The sequence below is a fragment of the Salvelinus namaycush genome, chromosome 6, assembly GCF_016432855.1.
Source record: "Salvelinus namaycush isolate Seneca chromosome 6, SaNama_1.0, whole genome shotgun sequence".
NCBI lineage: Eukaryota > Metazoa > Chordata > Actinopteri > Salmoniformes > Salmonidae > Salvelinus > Salvelinus namaycush.
In genome coordinates, this window is record NC_052312.1 from 24,593,717 (window position 1) to 24,614,351 (window position 20,635).

Below are 20,635 nucleotides of genomic sequence, written 5' to 3' on the forward strand. Positions count from 1 at the left end.
GGTCCTCCATAGAGATTAGGGAAATTATTTCCTTAAGTTTATCTTCCCTAAATCTTTTAAGTTCAGCGATTTCTTTACCTCTCTTCATGGCTGTTTGTCTTATTTCATACCTTGTTAATTCCCAATATTTCCCATAAGACTTAACTGGAGGAAGGTCCAAATATTTTTCAGGTATAATATCTTTGGCATCCATCTTGAAATGATCATCTTCCAACAGTCTACTATTGAGTTTCCAATAACTCCGATTCGGTTTATTAACTTCAGATCCATTAATAATTAAAGATACGAATATAACATTATGATCAGTAATAATTGATGGTTCAATGGATACCGTTACTACAGCGTTATCTAATGAATTAGAAATCAACCAGAAGTCAATTATTGACTGTCTGGACATGTCCTTGTTACTCCAAGTGAAGTCGTTTTTATCAGGATATTTAGATATCCAAATATCAACTAAACCAAGACATAGATTATTAAACTCAGTATTAACAATGCTGGATCTGTTAGGAGGGGGATATATATCAATCATCACATTAGATACATAATTAAAATCTCCACCTAAGATAATTTTGATATCCTGAAATACACCTATCACTCTTTAATCTCTTCTTCAAATTCTTGAAATAATATCATGTTGTTTTGTTTGTTGTTGGATGCACAAATATTCCCTAATAAAAACATTTCACTGTTGAAATTCACTGTTAAAATTAACCAACGTCCAGAGTGGTGAGTCTTACTACTGATGACCTTCCCTTTTAAATGGACATCTTAAAAATGCTTGACATGCAGAGTGGTTGTTGCCCCGTTGATTTTTTCAAAAAGCTAGATCGGAAGAACAAGCATGAGTCTTGTAGAATGTAAAAGTCTGCATTAAACCGTTTGCAATACAGAAAAATAGCCTTACGTTTGAGTAAATGACGAATACCACTGAGATGAATTTAACAAAGAGATAGACATAAACTTCCACCAAAAACCTTGTTATGCTAATATAAGCGTTTCCTACGGATATGTAAGTCAAAAGGATTTCCATCCCATTAATAACACCTCCAAAAAAAAACTAAGAAATACTGGTCATAAAGTTACCAAATGATTCTTACTCCCACAAGGGGGAGACATTGTGTAGACCTTACAATAAGCGGTTATTCGCCCATAGTTAGTGTTAAGTTTACCAGTTTTCATGTCAGCCTTTTCTCATTCAAGTGTTTGAGTAAATTCTTTACAATAAAAGGCTGCTTTTCACCTGGCAATTGTGCAGAGTTTAGGCCTACCAGTTTTGTCCGAGTTAGACTTTGGCTCTCTCTCGAATGTTAAGATTTGGCCGCATTTCTTTCCCATTTATGACCACTCTTGCACGGACAAGGACTCGTCTCAAGCGTTCAAGACTGGCAAGTTCTTCAGTCGGTAACGCCCAACTTCTACGTAACGAAGGAGGGAGTTGAGTATTTTCCAAGATGGCGACGACCATAGACAGCTGCAATGCCGTACAGGCGACAAAGAAAAAACATCTCGGAATCCCCGAAGCAATATTTGTGGTGTGTAAAATATGAATGATATACATTGTGGCCATTATACTATATGAAATAACACTCTCGAATGTGTAATTGATGCTGTCCAGCCTCTAGGCTAGCCTGTCACGAATGTTAGCTAGCTATGTTCATTCACATCCTTTTAGGGAAATGACGCCTAGAAAGCCTATTAGGCCTAGCTAACTAACTATCGAATGTATATTCTCATCCAAATGCAATGAAACGGCTTTCTTCAGCAATCTTGTGTGCTCACAATACGTTTACTATACTGTGTGAATGACTCGTTTGAAAGCTAAAGCGTAACCTAGCTAGTTAACGTTATGTCAACCGTTGTAGGAGGATGTCGAGTCGTTTATGAAGCAACCAGGGAACGACACTGCAGACGCCGTCTTGAGAAAACTGGATGAGCAGTATCAGAAATATAAATACATGGAGCTCAACCTGGCCCAGAAGAAACAAAGGTAACTAATATACAGCATAAGTTATTAACGGTAACTAGTCAAATGTCAAAACAGAGAAATGCTTGATTTAGTTTGCCTGGCATCTTATTGTGGAATTGCACGTGTTGGACTATTCCATTGGTTCTATTGTATCACATTTAACTACTACTATTCACAGAAGAGAGGAATTTGCCAATCTACAAACTCGTAAACTAGTGTGCTATTGTGTTGTCTTCTGGGGTGATATCATTAGCTTTATTTAGCTGATAGGATGACCCTGCGTTTTTGATGGATAAATATGTGATAGCGTTATAGTTCTGCTTCTATGTTGTTTCTCTGCTGTACCCAGGTTGAAAAGCCAGATCCCACAGATCAAGCAGACTTTAGAAATCCTACGACACATGCAGAAGAAGAAGGTAAACAGCATACAGTGCAGTCAGTGCACTCCTCTTATACCCTTTTCATACACAGACAAAGATCCCACAAGTTTACCATGCCTGCTTCTTTTTACCTACTTTTTGGTATATCTGAGTGGGGTAGGGGGTAAAGAACATGGGCAATTAAAAGCCACCTAAAGACCTAGTCATGATTCCTGCATTTTCACAGACGCTGTAACCAAAATAGGGGCGGCAGGTAGCCTAGTGGTTAAAGCGTTGGACTAGTAACCGAAAGGTTGCAAGATCGAATCCCCGAGCTGACAAGGTAAAAATCTGTCGTTCTGCCCCTGAACAAGGCAGTTAACCCACTGTTCCTAGGCCGCCATAGAAAATAAGGATCTGTTCTTAACTGACTTGCCTAGTTAAATAAAGGTTTAAAAAAATTACCTGTATCAGGTCTGTAAATGGATCTCAGATTTTTTGCAGGTAAATACATTTCCGTTGTTTGATACCTCTCTAATTTGTAATGCAAACACCCCCCATGGTTTAACACCTTTTACCCCTCTTAATTTGCCAGTTACCCACTAATATGTATAAGAGTGGTAGATAAGGTGCTGTATGAAAGGGGGTCATATAAACATTGCCTTATATTTTTTACAGGTAATATACCACATCTTCTGTCTGAAATGGATATTACAGTGATTACATCCTTGCAGGACAATTTGATCACTATAAGCTGTTGATCACTAACTGCATTCACGATCAGCGGAGTGCACCGTATGTGGTGTTGAGTTGCTTTGTTTGCTCTCCAAATCCCTCATCCTATAGGAAACCACAGACCCTATGGAGACACACTTCCTATTGGCTGACAATGTTTACTGCAAGGCTTCAGTCCCGCCCACCGACAAAGTTTGCCTGTGGTTAGGGGTGAGTACTACTACATGTTGTGTTCCTAAGTAACATTGTTTGGTATTATCTAATCACTTGTTCCCTATTTATGGAGCCCACTCCTTATCCATGAGGTTAGCCCAATATTAGACCTCTGATTATTACTTAATTAATGAGTCTAGGTCTAAGGGCATTCCATAGCGACATCATGTGAGTTAAGTCATGGTCAAATGGCAGTACCTGCTTGCAACATCCTTAAAATTGTAGAGTGTTTCAATTGAAGAATTGCATCGCTGAGCAGGGAACAAGAAACTATTAAATCCACCTTTAAGATGCTACCCCCCTCCCCAAATCAAAATCTAATATGGATGTCAATGCTTTCTTCTGGCTTTGCTCCAATACATTTCCTCTATTTCCCGTCTGCGGTAGCATGGTACCCATGTTGCGAGGCTGATTAGCTAGACAAACAGGTGTGAAACAAGAACTGGTATGCGCGCAAAGTGAGGAAAACATGGACTCCATGTTTGGTTTTGGTTGATGAATTGAGGCTGTTCTGCGGGGGTTTACTCTGTTTGGTATACTCAGTGTATATCTACAGGCTATATTGAGGTTTTTCTTTAATTATTTTAGGCTATCTGGCATTAGTGCGTAATCCAAAAGATTTGGTGACGTGGTAGAAGAGGAACATGGCAGTACCGGCTATGTTATGTGTGATGGCTGTGAGGCGCTAATAGGATTGGGCGACGTCTGAAATGACGCATCGTTCCATTAACCTGTCCAAACATCGTTGATATAAGATTGTATCATCTCTATTTTTTGTTTTATCCGGGGCAGAGGGTGGAGCGCGTTGACTAGCAGACATCTGTGGCATTGTGTTGTGACAACTGCAGAGTTGCCTTTTATTGTCCCCAGCACAAGGTGGACCTGTGTAATGATCATGCTGTTTAATCAGCTTCTTGATATGCCACACCTGTCAGGTTGATGAATTATCTTGGTAAAGGAGAAATGCTCACTAAAAGGGATTTAAACAAATTTATGCACAATTTTAGCGAAATAAGCTTTGGCATCATTTCAGCTCATGAAACATGGAACTGACACTTTACATGTTGTGTTTATATTTTTGTTCAGTATAATTTGGAAATTATGCACAAAAAATCTTTCCCATTTTATTTGTTATTGCATTTTCTCCCCAGTCCCTAAACATCTTGCTCCACAAAAGAAGCAGAGATAACAGAAAACTTTACTAATGTCAACTAGATTGAAGCATTCTTTCTGGTGAGTAAGGGTTTATTTGGTCTTCTAGGGCTACATATAATGACATAAGAGAATTTAAGCTGCGTGTATCTGTTTATAGGCAAGTTGATTAACAAGTAGCCTAACGAAATGTAGGAAATTATAAGCAGAAACATATTTAAATCAGGCAAAAAAATATCCGTCATCCACTGTCCAATTGTTTTGGCTAGGGCTTCCCGAGTTGCGCAGTGGTTTAAGTTACTGCAGTGCTTGAGTACTACAGACCTGAGTAAAAATCCAAGGCTGTGTCGCAGCCGGCCGCGACCGGGAGACCCATGAGGCGGCGCACAATTGGCCCAGCGTTGTCCGGGTTAGGGGAGGGTTTGGCCGGCCGTGAGGTCTTTGTCCCATCGCGCTCTAGTGACTCCTTGTGGCAGGCCGGGCGCATGCACGTTGACTTCGGTTGGCAGTTGTAATGTGTTTCCTCCGACACATTGGTTTCAAGGTTAAGCGAACAGGGTCGTGTTTTGAACGGCGCATGGCTCTCGACCTTCGCATCTCCCGAGTCCGTACGGCAGTTGCAGCAATGGGACAAGACTGTAACTACCAATTGGATATCACGAAATTGGTGCGAAAAAGTCTGACAGCTTATATTAGCGGGTCGGGTGCGGTCCTCCAGATTTTCACTTATCACATATAGTCAGGCAGTTTCAGATGGGTTATTAGTAGGGATGCACAATATATCGGAATTGGCCGATATTAGCTAAAAATGCCAACATCTGTATCAGCCAGCTATTGTACCTAATCGTATTGTGGCTAGCTTCACAACATATAACCCGTTCCGGTCTAGTCTGCTGTGTGGATCGAGCAGTCAACAAGTCATTTGAAAGAGTAACAAGAGTAACAACATTTCAGGGAGACAACTCGGGCGAAATCCATTAGTCTATATAATGGATTTCATTGCCCTTGACAATCAACCGTTCTCTGTCGTGGGTGATGTTGGCCTTCGCCGACTGGTCGAGCACCTGTTAACACTACCAAGTGCGCTATTTTTCCATTGTTGCCCTACCGGAGTTACACAGTAATAGCGTCACTGCCATTCGCTTCACGACATGCATACTATGGAACGCCGTTTGGGTCTTTGTGTGTCAAAGATACAGTAGCACTGTCAAAGTTGTACAAAAAAAGTCTGCAAACAAGCAAACCCCGGCCACGAATGATGTGTTTACAATACTGCGTTGGTAATAAAGCATAATTTGTTCGACCGTAACTTTTGGGGTAGCTAGCTTTAGCTTGGTACCTAGCTAACACCAATACAACCAGCCTGAAAACAATGACCAGTAGAAACTGCAGTCATTTTCATTATTCTTAGCAATGATTTAGGAATCCTTGTAAGTATTAGCTAGGTTGCCACTTGTTGTTCGCCTATTGAACTTGAACTTCAGTTAATGCAAATAAATAGCTAGCCAGCTACTTAACCCTGTTTCCCAAAGCTAACGTTATAAGCAGCCAGCTAGCTTCATCTGGCTAGTGAGGCTAGACCGGAACGGCGCAGTGGTCTAGGGCACTGCATCGCAGTGCTAGCTGCGCCACCAGAGTCTCTGGGTTCGCGCCCAGGCTGGGCTGGGTTCGCGCCCAGGCTCTGTCGCAGCTGGCCGCAACCGGGAGGTCCGTGGGGCGACGCACAATTGGCATAGCGTCGTCCGGGTTAGGGAGGGTTTGGCCGGTAGGGATATCCTTGTCTCAGTATGTAAAATGTAATAAAATGTATGCACTCTACTGTAAGTCGCTCTGGATAAGAGCGTCTGCTAAATGACTAAAATGTAAATGTAATAGTGGAATTTGCGGGTTGCCTTCAAAATAAAAGTATGTAATTGACAGTGATGCAAATGAATACAAATAGTAGAATTATGCCATACTTTTATTTTGAAGGCTAACCGCAAAGTCCACTGTTGTGGCTAATCCTTATTGTGGCTAGCTTCACATAGATGGTCTGACCACCATTAATCAAACAAGAACTGTCTTATAAATTCGGGTTATTTTAGTTGATGACACCTAACTATATAGCTACTGAAACAGATTGTTCTTCCCCAAAAACATAGCAAAACGACATTGTTTGCACCCATGAGCTAGCTAGCTTTTTTTTTATGACCAGCACTGTAGGTGCGCGAGACAACTTTACCAGCATCATAGCATACGTATCGATGAGTCGTTGTGACATATGAAATACGAGTGATGGTGTAATCAATGTGTAATAACTACGTAAAAAATGTATTAACGCGTTAAATTATTGTGACGTGCAGTCTTATTCAGGTCTTGATTGGTCAACAAGCTTATTTGACACTTCAAATAGTGTTAAATAGTATAGTTTTTGACACGCGAAGACACAAACGCCATTCCATAGAAATCCTGGTTGAGAATGAAACAACTAAACAGCACAGCAATTAAGTGAAAGAAATAGGTTTTGATTATGTTTTACTGGTAATGGGGACGTACGTAAATGCCAACAAAATAACTTTTTGGTCAGTGTGGTGTGTGTTTAACCTTTATTTAACTAGGCAAGTCAGTCAGGAACAAATTATTATTTACAATGACGGCCAAATCCGGACAACGCTGGGCCAATTGTGCGCCGCCCTATGGGACTCCCAATCATGGCCGGATGTGATACAGCCTGGATTCGAACCAGGGACTGTAGTGACGCCTCTTGCACTGAGATGCAGTGCCTTAGACCGATGCGTCCATGTGTGTGTGATCACTATTTAACTGTACTAGAATGCTTAAAAGGCCGCTAAAATGTTTAATATCGGTAATCGGTATCAGTTTTCGGGGCAAGGAAAATATCGGTATCGGACAAAAATGTAATATCGGTGCATCACTAGTTATTAACAATTGCAGGTGGACAAACAGCTGACCCGCCCATCACTACTGTATACACATTAATACACAATCATGGAAAACAAACACATTCTTCTGTAAAAAGATCCTCAATCAGCCTTTTGAATTGCCCAAGAGCATGGATGGGCAACTACAGTCAAACTTTTGCCCCCGACCCAGCTAACACCCCTGTCTCCAAAAATCAACTAATCATTATCTTCAGTTTAGCATGCAATTACATTGCATTTATTTACATACAGTACCAGTCAAAAGTTTGGACACCTACTCATTCAATGGTTTTTCTTTATTTTTACTATTTTCTACATTGTAGAAGAATAGTGAAGACATCAAAACTATGAAATAACAAATATGGAATCATGTAGTAACAAAAAAGTGTGGAACAAATCCAAATATTTTTTTATATTTTACCTTTTTCAAAGTAGCCACCCTTTGCCTTGACAACTTTGCACACGCTTGTCATTCTCTGAATGATTTTCCAACAGTCTTGAAGGAGTTCACACATATGCTGAGCACTTGTTGGCTGCTTTTCCTTCACTCTGCGGTACAACTCATCCCAAACCATCTCAACTGGGTTGAGGTCGGGTGATTGTGGAGGCCAGGTCATCTGATGCAGCACTCCATCACTTTCCTTCTCGGTAAAATAGCCCTTACACAGCCTGGAGGTGTGTTGGGTCATTGTCCTGTTGAAAAACAAATTATGGTCCCACTAAGCGCAAACCAGATGGGATGGCGTATCGCTGCAGAATGTTGTGGTAGCCATGCTGGTTAAGTGTGCTTTGATTTCTAAATAAATCTGTGTCACCAGCAAAGCACCATCACACCACCTCCTCCATGCTTCACGATGGGAACCACACATGCGGAGACCATCCGTTCACCTACTCTGCGTCTCACAAAGACACTGTGGTTGGAACCAAGTATCTCAAATTTGGAGTCGTCAGATCAAAGGACAGATTTACACCGGTCTAATGTCCATAGCGCGTGTTTCTTGGCCCAAGCAAGTTTCTTCTTCTTATTGGTGTCCTTTAGTAGTGGTTTCTTTGCAGCAATTTGACCACGAAGGCCTGATTCACGCAGTCTCCTCTGAACAGTGGATGTTGAGATGTGTGTGAAGCATTTATTTGGGCTCCAATTTCTGGTGCTGGTAACTCTAATGAACGTACCCTCTGTAGCAGAGGTAACTTTGGTTATTCCTTTCCTGTGGCGGTCCTTATGAGAGCCAGTTTCATCATAGCGCTTGATGGTTTTTGCAACTGCACTTGAAGAAACTTTAAAAGTTATTGAAATTTTCCAGGTTGACTGACCTTCATGTCTTTTATGAATGATGAACTTTCGTTTCTCTTTGCTTATTTGAGCTGTTCTTGCCATAATATGGACTTGGTATTTTACCAAATAGGGCTTTCATTATACCAACCCTACCACATCACAGCACAACTGATTGGCTCAAACGCATTAAGAAGGAAATACATTACACAAATATACTTTTAACAAGGCACGCCTGTTAATTGAAATGCATTCCAGGTGACTACCTCATGAAGCTGGTTGAGAGAATGCCAAGAGTGTGCAAAGCTTTCATCAAGGCAAAGGCTTGGCTACTGAAGAATCTCAAATATAAAATATATTTTGATATAACTTTTTTTGGTTACTACATGATTCCATATGTGTTAATTCATAGTTTATTCTACAATGTAGAAAATAAAGAAAAACACTTGAATGAGTAGGTGTCAACTTTTGACTGGTACTGTATATGTTTAAATATTTTGAATTTAATTAAAAATATTTGTTACATGTAGTCTTTTGGTTCAACCATAATGCATAATAAGCATCATCAACAGGTGGAAACATATTGGGTGTACGCTGATAAGCTGTAGGAAGAATACATTAATTTACAAGACCTGTTAACAGAAAATATAATTGGTCATAAGAAGGGCCTGAGATCAAAGTCAATATTCAGACCACTAGGGGTCAATGTTTTTAAAAACTATCCAGTAGGCTCTGTAGTAGTAGGATCAAGGGCTGGGCGATATGTCCAAAATATCATATGGTATTTTTGACTGCATTTTATGTTTTTGATTACTATTAGTAGTGCGTGACCCTAGGGTGGAAACGTGTGTGTGCATATATATATATGTGTGTGTTATTTCAATGGGTCTTTCTCCATTGAAATTGTTTTATACTGTTCAATTCAACTTCAACCTAAAATAATTTCCTTCATTTCCCTCTATTTCTGCATTTCCTGCGCTCATTTGAGATAATTTCCACACTGCCACGATATGGGCAAAAATACAAGCTCTTATTTTTAACCAAATGTTGCAATTGCATTTAGATCAAAACACTTGGGTGAACTTTTGGAATCATGGCAATAGAATGTTTATTATAATTCTATAGTGTTAAGGCTGCGAAGGTTCAACTGAGATAGGAACAATAGCACATCTGAACTTGGTTAAAATAATTGTTTAATTCAAGAGTTAATAAATGGCAAATGCAATTTCCGTATATACGGGTTCACTGCACCACCCCGCAGGGTGGAACAAGGAACTGACTTGTTCCTGACAAAGATATTATAATATACTCATGACAGAGATAGTTCCCGCTTCCGAGCCGGCCTGTCAGAGTAGAGACTGGGCGTGGTTTAGACTCACCCAGCCTATCGTTGGTGTTGGCGCTTAAGCTAGTCCTAGCCCCTTAGCGCTTTTTGGTGTCCCGGCGCTGTTGCTGTGTAGATTACGCTCCCTCACCCCAGAGACTGAGGTCAGACAGCTCTGCAACATTGTCTGAGCTATTCGCACCTGCATACAAAGCCCACTGTTCTCGCTCAAGGCTAACCACAGCTTCCCAGCACACTTATCTGGGGCTAACTGTTACTTCCAGCACAGACACACTCTAGTTCATATCTTATGCCCTTGTACATTGTTGCATACACACACATATTTCAGGCTGTGGCCTCATGGTTAGGCTATGAGAACTTACTCCTGAGAACAAAGACAAATGTCAGGCCTACATGAGTCAGTAGTTTAAACTTTAATTAATGCAAAATCCTTCTAGTTTATAGTTGTTTTAGCACGCTAAGCTTTGCAAAACCCCACAATAGTTAGAATATAAATAATAGTGAGCACTTTGAATACAGTGTTTGACATAACAAAGAATGCTAGCTAACAAAGAAATGCCATGTTCTAGTTATTGTGACATTGTAGGAACCAAAGTGATGTTTCCTAGTTTGCTACATTAAATCTTTATTCATATAGCCAACATATTCATGCTTCGCCTATTCCTCATTGATTTAGAAGATATTGTTGCACAAACAACATGCAACATAGCTAGCCAGCTAACTAGCGATTAGCATTAGTGGCTAACACGATTTAGCTTAACTTGCTAAGAAAATACAAACTAGCTATTTGCAGAAGTAAGAAATGCAAACTAATATTATACTTATAGAACGCTTGGGGATGTATATGAAGATCAAAGTGGATACAACATTTGTCATCAACATTGTTGCATGTGCTGCATTGACCATGCAGACTGAACGAACGTGTCTCGTGGCCAAGCAGCAACAACATGCGCTCCTTGAGTGAAAGGGGGTGGGACTAGGTCTGTGTGGAAAGTGGCATGGCGAGGGTAGACTCAAGTAGCCAAGTAAACTATAAAAATGGACGTTTACACACGTGTATCACATTTAACAAACCAAACATTAAAATACCGTTATAAAAGGTAAAGTTAAAAACTCTAACTGGTCCGTGCACTAATACCGGTGTATATAGTAAAATACGGTATACTGCCCAGCCCTAGTAAGAACTCAATGTTACCTCCTCACCTTGGTAGAGCATCATGCTCAATGCCTGTATTTTAGAGAGGAGAAAGAGGATGGTTAGCTTCAACAAAGTGTGTTGCTACTGGTTAGTCAGTGTTCTCACCTGATTGAGCTGAGGTGTTCAGCTATGCGTTTTAACTGTCTTTTCGTTTGTCCTATGTAGGCTTTCCCACATGTGCAGATGATGAGAGAGATTACTCCCTTTGTCTTGCTTGAGATGATACCCATAACAGGGTTTTTTCGACCTGTATGTGGGTGTCTGAAGAACAATTTTTTTTTTATTGCTATTGCGCATGAGCCATATTTGTAGTTCCCATTTGGAATGGGTGTTAAGTGTCTGAATGGGCTCAGGGGGCAGGTCAGATCTCACTAAGCTATCCCCAATATTGCGACCACACTTATAGACCACCAGTGGGGGTTCCTTGAAGAGGTGTGCAATGTTTTGGTCTGATTGCAGAATAAGCCAGTGCTTTTTCAGGGTTGGTTTCATTTTCTCCCAACACTTTGTGTACTTAGTGCAAAACACTGTTGTTTTTCTTCTTTGGTTTAGGCTACAAGGACAAAACTCAAAATGCTGCAGTGATGAAAATATCTCAAAAACCAAGAGAGGAATTGATAAAAAAAACTAAACCAAAGAAGAAAAACAACGCAAGCCAAAGTGATTTATAGGATATTTATTTTGTCCGGATATTTTCTACCTGCAGTCTGCAATGTTTTTAGTTGTTGGCTTTATGTAGGCTATTTTTCCGTAGTTGGCAGTGGTTTATTTTCATTTAGATTTGGATATAATTTTGCTTAACCACATGACAATGATTTTGCGATATGAAGACATTTTAAATGAAACTGTTCCACTAAAATGTGCATATGAAAATCATACCTGGCACGCAGATCAGTAGAAATGGTAGGATAACTTGGCATTCCACATGACTCCTCGTGTAGCCTATTACCGGCAACTTCAGGAGAGTAATGTCAGAATCTGTGAAAGCCAGCTGGAGTGGGAGGAGAATGGTTGGGTAAAGTTAAGGTTTTTTCTTCTGTTTATCTAGATCTCTGGCTCCCTCTTGAGTCATTGTGTGTTATTTCATCAAACAGTAAGCTTAAAGCATCAGACAAGCTGAATGCATATAGTAGATTTAATTAAAACACATGGGGTGTGTGTATATATCGGAAAATACACGTTTAAAAATGTCGACCAGGGCCTCCCAAGCGGCGCAGCGGTCTAAGGCCCTGCATCGCAGTGCTAGAGGCACACTACAGACTCAGGTTTGATCCCGGGTTGTATCACTACCTGCCGTGATCGTGAGTCCAATAGGGGGGCGCACAATTGGCGCAGTCTCGTCCGGGTTAGGGGAGGTTTTGGCAGGGGGTGCTTTACTTGGCTCATCGCGCTCTATTGACTCTTTGTGGTGGGCCGGGCGCCTGCAGGCTGACCTCGGTCATCAGTTGACGACACATTGGTGCCGCTGGCTTCCGGGTTAAGCTGGTGGGTGTTAAGAAGCGCTGTTTGGCGTGTCATGTTTTAGAGGACGTATGGCTCGACCCTTGCCTCCCGAGCCCGTTGGGGAGTTGCAGCGATGAGACAAGGCAAAAAGGGGTTAAAATACAAAAAATCTATATGTTGACCAATTGATTGGTCGAAAGAACAGACTACTTTCGGTCGACCAAGATATATATATTTTTTAGAAGGGGACAGCCCTAGGTCCCATGTTTCATGAGCTGAAATAAAAGATCCCAGAAATGTTCCATATGCAGAAAAAGCTTATTTCGCTCACATTTTGTACACACATGTTTACATCCCTGTTAATGAGCATTTCTCCTTTGCCAAGATAATCCATCCACCTGACAGGTGTGGCATATCAAGAATTTGATTAAACTTCATGATCATTACTAGGGTTGCACATTTTGGGGAATATTCAGAGGTAGAAACTTTCTGTGGGAATTAATGGGAATATATGCAAATTAATATTGATACCATTTAAATGTAATGTTTTTTGCATTGGATATACAGTGGGGCAAAAAAGTATTTAGTCAGCCACCAATTGTGCAAGTTATCCCACTTAAAAAGATGAGAGAGGCCTGTAATTTTCATCATAGGTACACTTCAACTATGACAGACAAAATGAGAAAAAAATGATTTTTTATTGTAGGATTTTTAATGAATTTATTTGCAAATTATGGTGGAAAATAAGTATTTGGTCACCTACAAACAAGCAAGATTTCTGGCTCTCACAGACCTGTAACTTCTTCTTTTAAGAGGCTCCTCTGTCCTCCACTCGTTACCTGTATTAATGGCACCTGTTTGAACTTGTTATCAGTATAAAAGACACCTGTCCACAACCTCAAACAGTCACACTCCAAACTCCACTATGGCCAAGACCAAAGAGCTGTCAAAGGACACCAGAAACAAAATTGTAGACCTGCACCAGGCTGGGAAGACTGAATCTGCAATAGGTAAGCAGCTTGGTTTGAAGAAATCAACTGTGGGAGCAATTATTAGGAAATGGAAGACATACAAGACCACTGATAATCTCCCTCGATCTGGGGCTCCACGCAAGATCTCACCCCGTGGGGTCAAAATGATCACAAGAACGGTGAGCAAAAATCCCAGAACCACACGGGGGGACCTAGTGAATGACCTGCAGAGAGCTGGGACCAAAGTAACAAAGCCTACCATCGGTAACACACTACGCCGCCAGGGACTCAAATCCTGCAGTGCCAGACGTGTCCCCCTGCTTAACTTGTACTTCATCACAATCCCGGATCCGGGAGCACCCCCATCAGTAAAAAAGCTGACTAGCATAGCCTAGCATAGCGTCACAAGTAAATACTAGCATCTAAATATCATTAAATCACAAGTCCAAGACACCAGATGAAAGATACACATCTTGTGAATCCAGCCATCGCAATATACTGATATAAACTGATATAACTCGGTTTAAAATAACAACATTATGTCTTTAACACCTATATCGAATAAAATCAGAGCCGGATATATCTAAGGGCTATAAAGGGAGCTTTCTAGAACGCCATCCTGAGGTCTGTCTTGCGTCATGGCGAATGAAGGAAAGAGAGGACCCCACGTTGCCAGTCCATTTATATGGCCTCAGATCTGCCTAGCAACTCCATTCCAATTCTCACTATTTGCTGACATCCAGGGGAAGGCGTATGCAGTGCATCTCAACCAATAGAAGACATGCAAATTAATAAACCGACCTCAGAACAGCCTGGCTGATTTCAGATTTCTCACTTGCTGACAGGAAGATTGCTCCAACTCGAGTTCTGTTTTACTCACAGATATAATTCAAACGGTTTTAGAAACTAGAGAGTGTTTTCTATCCAATAGTAATAATAATATGCATATTGTACGAGCAAGAATTGAGTACGAGGCAGTTTAATTTGGGAACGAAATTTTTACAAAGTGCAAACAGCACCCCCTATTGAGAAAAGGTTAAGCAAGTACATGTCCAGGCCCGTCTGAAGTTTGCTAGAGAGCATTTGGATGATCCAGAAGAAGATTGGGAGAATGTCATATGGTCAGATGAAACCAAAATAGAACTTTTAGGTAAAAACTCAACTCGTCGTGTTTGGAGGACAAAGAATGCTGAGTTGCATCCAAATAACACCATACCTACTGTGAAGCATGGGGGTGGAAAGGGACCAGGACGACTGATCCGTGTAAAGGAAAGAATGAATGGGGCCATGTATCGTGAGATTTTGAGCGAAAACCTCCTTCCATCAGCAAGGGCATTGAAGATGAAACGTGGCTGGGTCTTTCAGCATGACAATAATCCCAAACACACCGCCCGGGCAACGAAGGAGTGGCTTCGTAAGAAGCATTTCAAGGTTCTGGAGTGGCCTAGCCAGTCTCCAGATCTCAACCCCATAGAAAATCTTTGGAGGGAGTTGAAAGTCCGTGTTGCCCAGCAACAGCCCCAAAACATCACTGCTCTAGAGGAGATCTGCATGGAGGAATGGGCCAAAATACCAGCAACAGTGTGTGAAAACCTTGTGAAGACTTACAGAAAACGTTTGACCTCTGTCATTGCCAACAAAGGGTATATAACAAAGTATTGAGAAACTTTTGTTATTGACCAAATACTTATTTTCCACCATAATTTGCAAATAAATTCATAAAAAATCCTACAATGTGATTTTCTGGATTTTTTTTTTCTCATTTTGTCTGTCATAGTTGAAGTGTACCTATGATGAAAATTACAGGCCTCTCTCATCTTTTTAAGTGGGATAACTTGCACAATTGGTGGCTGACTAAATACTTTTTTGCCCCACTGTATTTACCATATCATATGGATACAGAAACATAAACCTTTTACCTTATCATAAGTAGACATTGGAAATGATTAAATCCTTCCAATAGAATTAAAAAAAAAACATTTTAGTTACAAATTTAACTTTTAATTAAATGAGTTGACTCTTCACATGGGATGATTTCACTGAACAACAAAAGAAAGGGAATATTGAATGATCCCCAGTGATCCATTGCATCTCCCCAAAACGTTTTCAACATACATCTGTGAGATGATAGTCTAGAAACTAAAGCTTAGGTTGTCTTCCTCCCTGGACTGTCTCAATGTCCACGTCTTGAACATCAGACTCTGAGGCCTCATCTCCACTGTCACTTTCCAACCTTGTTGAAAAAGCCTAAAATTTGCCCAGATGGCCACCAATTTTTCAACCCTTGTATTGATCAGCCTGTTGCGTGCTTTGGTGTGTGTGTTCCCAAACAAGGACCAGTTGCGCTCTGAGGAGGCTGATGTTGGTGGGATTTGGAGAATGATGGAGGCAACAGGGGAAAGAGTCTCAGATCCACAAAGTCCCTTCCACCAGGTGGCTGATGAGATATGCTGGCACGGCTACCCTATTGCATCTCCATCCCAAAGCCCTTGCTTGGATGTGTACTTCGCCAGACTGCCAAGAACCTTGCCCTCATCCAAGCCAAGGTGGCAAGACACGGTAGTGATGACACCATTGGCCTTGTTGATCTCTGCAGCAGACAGGATGCTCTTGCCAGCATACTTGGGGTCCAACATGTACGCTGCGGTGTGTATGGGCTTCAGGCAGAGGTCTTCATGCTTTTTGATGTATTTCGGAACTGCAGTTTCCTCTGCTTGGAGCAACATTGAAGTGGGCAGGGCAGTACAGATTTCTTCTCTTACATCTGCAAGCAGAGTCTGAACATCAGACAGGATGGCATTGTCTCCCTCAATCTGTGCAATGGCTACTTCTATAGGTTTCAGGAGTTTCAGGCTGCTTACCACTCTCCCAAAATACATCATCCAGGAGGATCCTCTTGATTGGGCTGTCCATATCGGCAGACTGTGATATGGCCATTGGAGAGACTCCTTTCCCTTCAGGAGACAAACATGTCAGGAGACAAACATTCAACAAGTCAAACATGATGACAACACCACCCCAAAGGGTGTTGCTGGGCAGCTTCAATGTGGTGCTAATATTCTTCTCACTTTGCTTGGTGAGGTAGATTGCTGCTATAACTTGATGACCCTTCACATACCTAACCATTTCCTTGTTTCTCTTGTAGAGTGTATCCATTGTTTTCAGTGACATGATGTCCTTGAGGAGCAGATTCAATGCATGAGCAGCACAGCCAATGGGTGTGATGTGAGGGTAGGACTCCTCCACTTTAGACCAGGCAGCCTTCATGTTCGCAGCATTGTCTGTCACCAGTGCAAATACCTTCTTGACTGCCTTCAGCTCATCTGCAATGTAGAGACCGGTGTGTCTGTTGTCCCTTGTGTCTATGTTCTTGTAGAATACTGGTTGAGGGGTGGAGATGATGTAGTTAATTATTCCTTGCCCACGGACATTCGACCACACATCAGAGATTATTGCAATACAGTCTGCTTTCGCTATGATTTGCTTGACCTTGAACTCTGCTGAACTCTGCATCTAGCAAATGAGTAGATAAAGCATGTTTGGTTGGAGGGGTGTATGCTGGGGGAAGAACATTCAGAAATCTCTTCCAATACACATTGCTTGTGAGCATCAGAGGTGAACCAGTTGCATACACAGCTCTAGCAATACATTCATCAGCATTTCTCTGACTACGTTCCTCCATTGAGTCAAAAAACTTCTGATTCCAGGAGGACCATGATTTGTTGCTTTCGAAAAGGTGTGTGATCATGTGTGATCATCATTTTCACCTCGAATAGAAATAGAGGGTATTTTGTCAGAGGTTACTTGTTGTGAGTGCTGAGGGGACTTTATGCACTTGGCCAGATGATTCTGTGTCTTTGTTGTATTCTTCACATATGATTTGGCACAGTATTTGCAAATGTATACAGCTTTTCCTTCTACATTAGTTGCAATGAAATGTCTCCACGCATCAGATAGTGCCGTAGCATTTTCCTGTAAAGATTAGAAAACAATTTGTAAAAAAAACAAATACAATTCCATGTACTGATAAATAGTTAAACAGTTAGATTAAACAACTCCTTTGTAAGAAATGTTTTTAAATGAAACATGTATGGAAACAGGTGAATTAACACTCCTCAGTTAGCAGGCTCATGCAAGCTGAAACCCACATGGTAGCAAAAATTAACTAGCAGAAATTGTTAACAAGTTAGAAATGATTTAAACACACTTTGTGGAGGCTACTATTTACTAGTTAACAAAAAAGCATGTATGTCATATAAAATATTTTCACCCCACCCAGTATTGTAATCAAAACTTACCAGAAAGCATGTTGGCTCAGACAGTGTAGTACTGTGTTGCAATTCCATTGAATTGGGGATAGTTTAACCAAAATATGCCACAGGACCTAGAATTTCCTTATGTGTATCCCACAAAAAAAGGTTCACTGTTATAAGCAAAATTCCAAAATCTATGGGAAATTTCCCAGAAAATTTCAGGCCCTTTGCAACCCTAATCATTACACAGGTGCACCTTGTGCTGGGGACAATAGACCACTCTGCAGTTGTCACACAACACAATGCCACGGATGTCTCAGATACTTTTTTTTTTTTTAAGTATCTGTGACCAATTTACGCTTATCCGTATTCCCAGTCATGTGAAATCCATAGATTAGGGCCTAATTTATTTATTTAAATTGACAGATTTAGTTATGAACTGTAACTCAGTAAAATCTTTGAAACTGTTGCATTTAAATGTTTTGTTCAGTGTAGTTTAATCTGCTGTGTGTGCTAGGGATGGGGGGGTAAGTGTGACACCATTCCGGCCCCACGGGACTGGAGTTGCCCATCCCTGCCCTAGAGGCATCAATTCATCCAATTTTAGAAATCTCTGGAGATTTTTCTACATGTAAAGTGCAAAAAAACTAAAAGCGTATTTACCTAACTCAGTGGAGATCTCCTGAGTCAGCAGAGATATCCCTGGGACCTGGTATATCATACGTCTCTAAGTTAACAATAAGTAAGATACGGTTTACTTTAATATCATTCACTCTTAACCTCCCACTCTGTTTTCATCTCCGCCTCTCCTCTTCCAGGCCAATGTGACGTTGGAGGACGACATAGAATAAAAGCAAGCACTATTCAAGTTTACTGTTTATATATTGCTCACTCACTTTTCCTCGCTTCTCTCCATCCCCTCTCCTCTACCAGGCCAATGTGATGTTGGAGTACGACATCGACGAAGCCCAGTCTCTGCTGGAGAAGAATCTGGCGACCGCATCACGCAACCTGGACTCCCTGGAAGAAGACCTGGACTTCCTGCGAGACCAGTTTACCACCACCGAAGTCAGTATCCTTATGCTTAAATATAGGCCCAGGGACTAGCATTTAACAGGCCTGGAGGCTGGAGACAAATCTGTGATACAATGTTTGAATCAGGGACGTGTAACTCTGGACATTTAATACATAAAGTTTCAGGTGCCCCCCCCCTCCCCGTCCATTCATTATAATCTAAAAGGCAAAACTGATCCTAGATCAACACTTCTATTCGGAGAGAGGCCCAGGTTTTTGGGAGCTGAAATGTCTGCTTGTTTTACCATTAGGACAGTTTTATGGTCTGGTAGGGCTGAGGTGATTGCTGCAGGCGTTTGACAGGTGACAGCTGTGGCAGATGGTTGTTTCAAAGCATGGAATGCAAGTCTGTGTTCAGTAGGCACGAAACAGGGGAAAACAACACATTGAAACTGATGAGGTACATACTTAACGTTGGCAATTTGATCTTGTTCAAACTGTTGGTAAGTACTGTTGTTTTGATAGACTGTTAAAGATAGTGTTGGGTGCTCTAACAACTAAATTAGAGATGCCGCATGGCATGCAAACACAAGGCGTGGTACTCTCCGTATGAAAGTACTAGACAACTTCACTTCCATAGACTGAGATGTGTGTCATCCTTAACCCATTTCCCCTCTCAGACATGGCACGAGTCTACAACTGGGACGTAAAGAGAAGGAGCAAGGACAACCTCCTCAAATCAGTCGAGAAGTCTTAAGAAATAGGGATGTCCTCCCGCCCCTGCAACCCACCCAAACTCCATGTCTATGTTCACACCTCTAGTCTCTACAGTACAAATCTGCATCCTGTTCCCTATATAGTGCACAACTTTTAACATCAAAGGTAGTGCACAGTATCGGGATAGGATGCCATTTGGGACAAAGGCCAAGCTTTATTCTATTGATTTGTTACTTTTTAAAATTATTTTTTCAAGTAAAAAAAGACAAAACAGAAGTTACTACAGCAGTTTTTTTTGTATGATGTTACTACTATTATTAAGCACTCATATTTTTTGACCGCCTGCGACTCTAGGTTTTCACTGTCCTCCACTTTCTCCTCTCACTGTTTTGTCTTTTTCTTTGATTATTTTTCAATCTGTTATTGACAATAATCTTCACTCAGTACAAGTTTGGGAACATGGTTTGCTTTCGGAACACCCTGCGCTACTACCCATAATCCTCGCTGAGCAGGAAATGGCAGCGAGGAGGAGAAACGGCTCACCAGTCAAAGCGGAAACCTTCCTCTGATGTGATTTCATGAGTGTGTGATGTCAAAATTAATCATTCTGAATCCGGTGCACTCCGGATTCTGAATGTTCAGACGGTTGTTCCATGCCCCCTCTTTCCTCTCCTCTGTTCTGTCCCTTACTCCCTGCATGAGCCTGAAATGGTGCCATATTCTCTATATAGTGCACTACTTTTTACCGAAAGCCTACGGGCCTTGGTCAAAAGTAGTGCACTATATATAGGGAATAGGGTGCCATTTTAGACAACTTCTCAGCTTTCTTGTCGCTCTTCTACTACCACCTGCCTGTTTTGTTTATTTTATCTTCCTCCTGTCTTGTTTGCCCCTCTGTCCACTTCCTCAATGTATTTATTCGTCACGTTGTATCCATTAAGACACTTGAGTGATAAAAATAAATTACAAAAAATAAACTTTACATGGTGGTCCTGTATGGGTGACATGAAACATGTTAGAGTGCGCGTGCTCAGACATTTTACACTCACTTCACCTCTCACAGGCAGGGTGG

General features: G+C 41.2%; 1 protein-coding gene across 1 annotated transcript; it reads left to right on the forward strand.

The window, feature by feature from the left end:
• Positions 1-1,450: 1,450 nt before the first annotated feature.
• On the forward strand, positions 1,451-20,545 carry LOC120049299 (prefoldin subunit 3-like). The gene is made up of 6 exons (XM_038995550.1): positions 1,451-1,535; positions 1,866-1,990; positions 2,319-2,385; positions 3,175-3,273; positions 18,766-18,904; positions 19,527-20,545. Exons 1-6 carry the CDS (start codon positions 1,455-1,457, stop codon positions 19,601-19,603), a joined length of 588 nt encoding a protein of 195 aa, XP_038851478.1. The 5' UTR covers positions 1,451-1,454; the 3' UTR covers positions 19,604-20,545.
• Positions 20,546-20,635: the final 90 nt, after the last annotated feature.